The 8,923-nt window shown below is 46.2% G+C and overlaps 1 protein-coding gene across 1 annotated transcript in view; it reads left to right on the top strand.

Moving 5' to 3' along the window:
• LOC116523352 (pre-B-cell leukemia transcription factor 3) overlaps positions 1-8,674 on the top strand; it is a 22,034-nt gene extending 13,360 nt beyond the window's left edge. The window contains exon 6 of the mRNA XM_032238450.1: positions 7,137-8,674. Within this exon, the coding sequence (XP_032094341.1) occupies positions 7,137-7,229 (93 nt within the window). The 3' untranslated portion in view covers positions 7,230-8,674. The remainder of the gene's footprint in view (positions 1-7,136) is intronic.
• The last annotated feature ends 249 nt before the right edge of the window (positions 8,675-8,923 follow it).

Below are 8,923 nucleotides of genomic sequence, written 5' to 3'. Positions count from 1 at the left end.
CCGGCGGCCAGAGGAGCTGCAGCAGAGTCGGACAGTGAGGAGGTTGGGGAGGAACATGGGCCAGTCCTGGGGGCTGAGGAAAGCTCAGACGAGGGCTCTGCGTCGGAGGCAGAGAGGGAGCTAGACAGCAGTGAAGCAGAAGAACAATGGGAGCCTGTTCCCAGTGTGCGCATGCGCAGAGCTGCCAGAAGACAAGAACAACTAAGAAATCAGGGTCGACTTGGGAGTAAAGCCACACCTTGGAGGTGATTGGCCCCTCCCAGAGGAAACCAAAGAGAACCGAAGGGGGAGGGGGCTTTTGCAGGAAACAATTCATTCCTTCGGTCGTTTCAAGAGTGGAAAGTTCTGTTTGTGACTATAAGAGACTCTGTGCCAAGTTTTGCCTTGCCCTGCGGTTGGAAACCAGTTATCTGGCAGCTCTCCAGGCGAGATAAGGTTCGTGTGGATAAATATTCCTCTGAAAGACTGCTTGCCAAACCTTGCAGACTGTGAAGGAAAGGAATCCACAGTCATGTAAATAAAAGAGGTTTTGCAGGCACCAAATCTTTGCTTCGTGCTTTCTAAGGAAGCCTGGGTCAAAACACTCGGAGCTAATCCGTTCCTTCTCTCTCAATCTGGCATTAAACCCCTCCGAGTTTTAATTTTAATTTTAAAATAGCCAGTCAGAAACGAGCATCGTCTGGCCGGGGACTGGAGACCTCACCTAGAAACGGGGAAGGGCATGGATGGTGACCTCCACGGAAAGCAATCAGAAGGACGGGAAAGCAAAGAACAAGTTGGTGGTCGCATCTTGCCCTTAGAAAGCTCCCGGGAGAAATTTCTCTGGCTGGCCTGGTTTTTTTTCCCCCACAGCTGAGGTCAGCTTGTCCTTCGCTGCTGTTGCGGTAATGAACCCGTTCTCCTCTCCCCATTTTGGGGGGGAAAGCTGTCACTTTGGGGGAGAAAGGTTATCTGTCCTTGTTATTGATAAGCAAAAAGGAGACGAAGCTGAGTGGCGGGTTGGAGGAGCAAGGGACCATTAAAGACTTTGTGTTTTTAAACACGCACAAACACACTAGAGAGAGAGTGTGCATTCCTATCTCCACACTCACGAATCTCCTTGTTCCCAGTTTAAAAAATAAATAAAGTCACGCCTATCGTTTTTCCTTTTGGGAAGACCAGCTGCAGGCTGAATTTCACATTTCCTTTGTGGGTTGTCTAACCGAGATTCTCAGTGGTCCAGGTCATGCTTTTCCCAAAAGGTGCTTCTTCCAAGAGGCAGCTGGACTTTCTAACTAACCAGAAGCTCCAGTTGCCTTTTTGTTAAAAACCCCTTCTTCGTGGGTCGTTTAACAATTGCGGTTTCCTTGCTGTAAAAATTCGAGGCAACTTTCCGTCCCTTTAAAAAAGGGGGGGGCATAAAAACACCGTCAGGAACCACAGTGAAACTCAGCATCACGTAACCAAAAGCTCTCTGTGTGTTGTCATCGGATAAGGATGTTATTAAAGTTATTTCCTATGATTGACATTATTCCATTTGATTATTGGAAATTTAGGAGGATGCAACTTTGAGGTCTAAAGCCCAAGAGATGCTTATTCTACAGATTCTCTCTCTTGTCGTACAGATACCTTGTTTTCCCCAAAATAAGACCTCCATGGATAATAAGCCCCATTTGGGCTTTTGAGCTCAGGTGCTAAAATAAGCCCTTCCCCCAAAATAAGCCCTCCCCGAAAATATTGCAACACAGCAGCAGCCACGAGGTGACCACGCTCTCCACCTCCTGTACCTCAAAAATAATAAGACCTCCCCGAAAATAAGGCCAAGCGCTTATTTCGGGGGGGGGGGTGTCAAAAGAAGATAAGACCCTGTCTTATTTTGGGGAAAACATGGGTAGTTCTCAACATGGCTATAATTGAAATTGGAATTAGGGCTGGTCCTTCAGGAGATTTATAGTTTAAGGTCAAAATGAGGCATCCTTGGTGCTCTCTTAATAGCAATAGCAATAGCAGTTAGACTTATATACCGCTTCATAGGGCTGCCTCTCTAAGCGGTTTACAGAGTCAGCATATTGCCCCCAACAACAATCCGGGTCCTCATTTTACCCACCTCGGAAGGATGGAAGGCTGAGTCAACCTTGAGCCGGTGACATTTGAACAGCCGAACTGCAGAACTGCAGTCAGCTGAAGTAGCCTGCAGTGCTGCATTTAACCACTGCGCCACCTCGGCTCTTAAGCTCGATTGTTTTCTTGCAGATGTTTCATTACCTAACCAGGTAACATCATCAATGCTAAAAGGAAGGGTTTGTAGAGTGGAGGAGGAGGAAAAAACTGCGAGGTCCTTGATGCTCTCTGAGCTTGGTGGTTTTCTTGCAGACATTTCATTACCTAACTAGATAACATCATCAGTGCTAAAAGGAAGTGGGATTTGTGGAGTGGAGGAGGAAGAGGAGGAGGAGAACTGTGAGGTTTTTGTTTCTTTCTAACCTTGATTGTTTCCTTGCAGACATTTTATTACCTAACTAGGCAACATCATCAGTGCTAAAAGGAAGTGAGGTTTGTGGAATGGAGGAGCAGGAGGTAGCAGGAGCAGGAAGAGGAGAGGAGAAGGAGGAGAACTGTGAGGTCCTTAGTCCTTTCTGAGCTTGATTGTTTTCTTGCAGACATTTCATTACCCAACTAGGCAACATCATCAAGGCCAGAGTAGTAGAGTGACATGCACCTCTTGGTTACCCTGTTCTAAATTTGGGGTCTGGTGGCGTTGGATTGGAGCACGCTGAAGTAAGAATTCCCATAGCAGGACTGAGTAGCATCTCCAGCAGAATTCTGCATCTGAGCAGTATTGGGACCTATTTTCCCTTCCCAGCTTCCCACTTGCCAGCGGAGTAAATATTAATGATTTTCAAAGTGATTGAAAACATTTCGCCGGAGAGGGAGATTGGGGGAAATCCCATTAAACACTCAAATCTCTTTTTTTTTTCCTTCCCTTCCCTCCTTCTCTTCCCCCTTCCCCGCCTCCTCCCCACCATTGGAAATGTCAAATCTTTCTTTTGGGGTTGTTTTTTTTTAAAAAAATATATAAATAACACACAATCATCCACAACAAAACATATAAAAAGCCTTTTAGTTGCCATTTCCCCCCCCCTCTCTCTCCCTCCCTCTCTCTCTCTCTTTGCATTTAAGTGTTTTGAAATGCTTTGGAGAATTTGCGATATCCTTATCAGCCTGATAAAATATGAAAGCCGTTGATAGCTAGCAGCGTTTTGGAGTTCTGTGTGTGTATGTGTGTGTGTGTGTGTGTGTTTTGGCGGGGATGTGAATTCCATCTTGGCTGATGAGGTCTGATAAGGCACCGCTGTATTATACAGTCCATAATCTCCCAGCACCAGTGTAAGGATTAATTTATTTGGGGGGGGGGGGAGAGAGGAAAGGAAGGAAGGAAAAGAAGGGGTATCTGAAGAAATCCCAGCTGACAATCGCTCTCTCTCTCCCCCGGCTGCCAAGCCGAGTAAAAATATTGCTTATAAATTTGGATAAAGAGTGTATGATGTTCACTTCGGGTGGAATATCTTTAGACATGAATCTGTAGGATATATATATATATATATGTATCCCTCCCTCATCTCTTTGCTACAGGAGGGGAATTTTTTTTTAAAAAAGAACAACATCTGAATTGATTGGAAAGAGAGAAAACACACAGACACACAAACACAGATTTATTTTAAACTTTTGCCAATCGGAAGACATGGGGAAAAAAACCTGTTAAGATTCCAGTTGCTGTTTCGTTGCTGTTGGTTTGTTTCCTGGAATGCTCGTTTTACCTTCCCTGTCCGGCATTTTTCAGCCCCCACCATCCTTTGTACGACCACAATTTATTTTATTATTTACTTATTAAACAAATTTATACTCCGTAACCGTCCACAACTCTCATATAGGTGACTCCGGCTGGCTTACAACATGTAAATGTTTTAAAAATCCATCATAAAATAAAACTGTTCAAAAGGGGAGGAGAAGAACCCACCTACCCCTCCCAACAGTACAATGAAATTATAACCACTTGACTGATTCCTATTTCCATTTGTGGTCCTTAGGCCTGCTGAGAAAGCCATGTTTTTAGGGCTCCCTGAAATTAAATTTAAATTTAGGATTTAATCTCCTGTGGGTCGCAAATCTCTTTGCCTCTGCTTTGTGGCTTGGAAAGTAGAGCCTATAAAACGCCATGCTTCGGGAGGGCTGGATGGAGAGCGCCCTGCCAGGGGATAACATCTACGTAGAATGGATGGAAGGAAGGAGAAAAGAGAGGGAGAGGACAAAAAGAGAAACAGTAAAGGAAAAGAGAGAAGGAAAGGAAAGGGTTAGGCAGAAAGGAGAAAGAAAAAGAAAAGAGGGAGGGAAGGAAAGGGAGGGGAAGAAAGAAAGAAAAAGGGAGCGAGGGAAAGGATAAGAAAGAGAAGAAGAAAGGGAAAAGAAAAAGAAAAGAAAGTTGAAAGGGAGAGGAAGAAAGGAGAAAGAAAAAGGGAGGGAAAGGAAAAGAAAGGGAAGTAGAAAGGAAGAAAAAGAGGGAGAGAGGGAAAGGAAAGAGAGGAAGAAAGGAGAAAGAAAAAGGGGGGGAAGAAAAAGAAAGGGAGAGGAAGAAAGGAGAAAGAAAAGAAAGTAAAAGGAAAGGAAAGAGAAAAGCAAGGAAAGAAGGAGGCAATGAAGAAAAGGAAGGAAACAAGAAAAGGAAGGAAGGAAGACAGAGAAATAATCCTAGACATAATTTAGAAAGGTTACATTTCAAAGCAGGTCACCCATCCCTCCTTTGCTTCTCCTCTTTTTCCCACTGGCATTTCAAGCCACTGTCCTATTATGGGTGGAACCTGCTCTGGAAATTGACCACTGCCATCTCTTTCCGGGTCAGAGGCAGCTTCGCTCTCCGGGTTGCCAAGCCAGGGCAAGCCCCTCTCCTTCCCCCGCTGCCAGTGCCAAGCTCCCGCCATGGGGTTGCCAGTTGCTCTGCCTTGCTCCAAACGAGCCTTGCCCTCGTCACTTCCCCTGAGCAACCCTTTCCAGCTTGCCAGCCCTGTGCCAAGCCGATCTGACATCAATTCCAGAAGTTTCCAAGAGACGGGAGAAACAGAGCTGTGTCTCAGCACACTTAAGGCGCTGCAGGGCCAGCAATGGGCCGAGATGGGGAGTGTTCTAACCGAGGCTTCCCCAAACCTCCTTGTCCTCACTAAAACCCCTTTTATTCATTGACTGTGAATTCTGCTCATTCACATCCAGCAAAGTCTTTCAAGGGAGGATTTACGGTCACAGACCTTATCTGGTTTGGAGAGCTGCCAGGCCGATACCTGCAGAACTTGGCAAGGAGAGAGAGTCACGAACCAATGAAGCGAACTAATTGTCTCCTGCAAACTCCACTCCCCTTTCTCCCCTCTTTTATTTCCTCTGGGAGGGGCCATTCACCGTCCACCTGTGGCCTTACTACCAAGTCGATCCCTGTTCTTTAGCTATTCTCTTTGTTTGGCAGCTCTGCACATGCGCACACTGGGAACAGGCTCTAGCTGTTCTTCTGCTTCACTGATGTCTGACTCTGAAGGCAGCTGATAACTGTCAGACGGCCCTGGCCCTCTCTCTGCCTCCGACACAGAGCCCTCATCAGAGCCTTCCCCAGACTCCAGGACTGGCCCAGGTTCCCCCCCCCCCCGAACCTCCTCACTGTCCGAATCTGCTGCCAGCTCTGTTGGACACCAGCGGGCCACAACAGGGGGTCTCGAAAAAGGGGAGTGGTTGGGCAAGAATGGGATTCTCTGGATGGGTTAATTGGACAATAGTTTTGCTCCTTCTCTGCTTCCTGGCTTGGCCTTTGCTCCAACGTTGTTGCCCTCGGAGGGAGGCTCGCTCCTTGTCTTCACCAACTTCTAAGCGGCTCTGACATGTGCCCAGAAGGGGCCTTTTTCAGAATTGAAATGAAGAGCCAGCCCTGTTAGAGTTTTCCTCCCTGTCTGCTCTGTGACATGAGCGCTTTCAGAAAGTGGCTCCTTTGCTGGAAGGCTTCGGGGTCGGCTTGTGCTGCTGTCAAACCGGGCATCGGGCATCAGACGCAGGTGGCTCGGCCTCCGGAGGAGAGGCAGGATGGAAGAGGGCAGGGGGAAGTGGCATGGATCAGAGTGGAGGAGGGGGGCGGGAAGGGGGGGAGAGACAGACTGCCTGGAACAATCTTAAAGGGCAGGAGAGGAAACTTGAACGCTCCTCTTCCTTTTACAAAATCTGTTTGCAAGGTCAAAAATTGGCAGTTATTCTGATAAGCCTTTTCCTTCCTTCCTTCCTCCTCCTCCTCCTTCCTTCCTTCCTTCCTTCCTTCCTTCCCTCCTTCTCAGAATATTTTCCATATCATTCTGCCTTCTCTCATCTCCTTCCTTCCTCCTTCCTTCCTTCCTTCCTTCCCTCCTTCCTTCCTTCTCTGAATATTTCCCATATCATCCTGCCTTCTCTCATCTCTTTCCTTCCCTCCCTCCTTCCTTCCTTCCCTTCCTCCTCCCATCCTCCCTTCCTTCCTTCTCAGAATATTTCCCATATCATCCTGCCTTCTCTCATCTTCCTTCCTTCCTTCCCTCCCTCCTTCCTTCCCCATTTCCTTCCCCCTCTATCCTGCAAGAAAACCACACAGCTCAGAGCTTCTGTATATAAACAGAAAGCCCCACTCCCTTCCACCACTGATGATGTTACATGGTTGGGTAATGAAATGTCTGCACGAAAACAAGCCCCGCTCAGACAGAGAGCACGAAAAGCCCCGCGCGGACTTTGCTTTGCTTTATTTCTAAGGAGAAGAAAACCTTGGTGAAACCTCTCAAAGAGGATTGGATTTCTTTGACTCCAAGTTGTTCTCACTGTCAGGAAATTCCTCCTTTGTTCTAGGTTGGTCCTCTCAATTTCTATCCGTTGATTCTTCTCAGATGCTTTGGAGAATAGCTCAACTCTCTCTTCTTTGTGGCAACCCCTGAGATATTGGAAGACTGCTATCATGTCACTCCCTGGTCTTTCTTTCCATTAAACTAGCCATACCCAGTTCCTTGTGAATTGCCCAGGAATTGCCTTTTAAATTGCCAAGGATTGACAAGAAGTGATGTCACCTCCGTTCTTCTCACTCCCTTTTCTTTCTTCCTTCCTTTCTCCAGGCAAATGGAGGCTGGCAGGATGCGACCACTCCATCTTCGGTGACTTCTCCCACGGAAGGCCCGGGAAGCGTGCACTCCGATACCTCTAACTAAGCCCCCAGCAAGTCCTTCCTCTCCTCCCCTCCTCCTTCCCCTTCTCGCCCCGCAAGAATGCGCTGAGATGCCTCCTTCTCCGTCCGTTCGCAATCCCAGAAGGGAAAAGACAAGGGGGGAAAAAGGAGGGGAAAAAACCATCTTTCCTCAGCCCAACATGAAGAACCCTTTTTTTCTGTACCGCCTTGTCGTACCGAGCAAAATTTGGACTCCCTTGTTTTGTGTGGTTGATATCTTTAAAAAAGAAAAAAACAGATCTTTTTCCCACCCCCCGGAAGGTGTGATTTTAAATCTTTGAACTTTGGTCTCACCGAGAGGTGCGCACTCCCTCCATATTAAAAAAAAGGGGGGGGGGGAAATAAACAAATAAAACCACCAAGCACTTTATCCAGCTGAGGGCCAAGATGGCGCACAGTTTTGTCCTCTTTTCCAGCGGATTCTTCAAAGATGGCCGCCTCGTCAGTGGCTTCTTGGCTTCAAGAGGTCGTCGAAGACTTGATTCTAAACGAATAAACTCACGTTTTATCCGCGCCGGACTGAGCTGGTGACCGACGGGGGGCTGGGGGAAGGGGAGAAGAGCTGGGAGACTTTTGCCCCCACCCAGTTTCCACCGCCATTCCACAACCTTAGTTGTGACCGTTTTTTTCAGAGCAGAGTGAATCTGTCTTTTTCTTCAACGCTTCCTTGCTTTTCCGCTGAGATTTGTCGGGGTTTTCTTCCTTTCGAACATTCGCAACTGACGATAGCACAGTCCTCTTCTCCTCCAGGTCCGTTGTCCGGCACAGATAATCCGTGCGAGGTGGAGACACTGGCTTTTGATGTTTGAAGATATATATATATATATATATATCTAGATTTAGATATATATGTAAAACCCAGTTGCCAAGTTTGACAGTCCACGTTGTGTTGCATCCGCCAAGGTTCGGCATCGCTCCTTCACGTTGGCCGATGGGCGCTACCCTCTGGAGCGTTGTATATAGTGTAGCTAAAAAGAATATTTATACATCTCACCAATCAAAACACAGCTTTATTACCTCATGCGAACCAATAGAACCATGCTTTAGCTTAGAGTGCTCACTACTACCTCTAAAACCAGCCTTCTTCAACCTGGGATTCTCAAGATGTCGTAGACCGATTCAGCCTTCGCCATCCCTGGTCAGCCATGTCTCCTGGGGCTGATGGGAATTGTAGTCCAACACACACCCAGAGGGTGCTGGGTTGAGGAAGCCTGCTCTAAACAATACTCACGCTGTACTTTCTTTTCCCCCCCCCCCTTCCTCTTCTTTAATCTCTTCCCTCCTTTATTTTTCGACTGTTTAATTTTACCATCTTGTAACCAACTCTTTCAGTTCTTTCTCCATGTAATTGTACATTGTAATCTTTTAAATAATAAGGAAAAAGAAAAGTTTTTTTTTAAAAAAAACGGGAAAAAAAAGAAAAAAAAATCCAGGTTGCGTTTGTGACTTTTGAAAAAAAAAAAAAAAGGAACCTGATTCTATATATATAAATATAAATATAAATATAAATATATATATATTAAAAAAAAAAAAAACCCGGACACCCTTTGAAGCTTTGAAATAGAAATTTTGAGTTTCGACGCTTAAACAGTCAAACTGTTTGTAAATACGGAGAAACATTTTGAATGTTCTTTCATCCTGTTACGATCTTAAATTCACGCAAAAGAGAAGAAGAAA

Source organism: Thamnophis elegans, unplaced genomic scaffold (assembly GCF_009769535.1).
Source record: "Thamnophis elegans isolate rThaEle1 unplaced genomic scaffold, rThaEle1.pri scaffold_193_arrow_ctg1, whole genome shotgun sequence".
Lineage (NCBI taxonomy): Eukaryota > Metazoa > Chordata > Lepidosauria > Squamata > Colubridae > Thamnophis > Thamnophis elegans.
The sequence above is the reverse complement of the archived record's forward strand: the minus strand, read 5'-3'. Positions and strand labels throughout refer to the sequence as shown.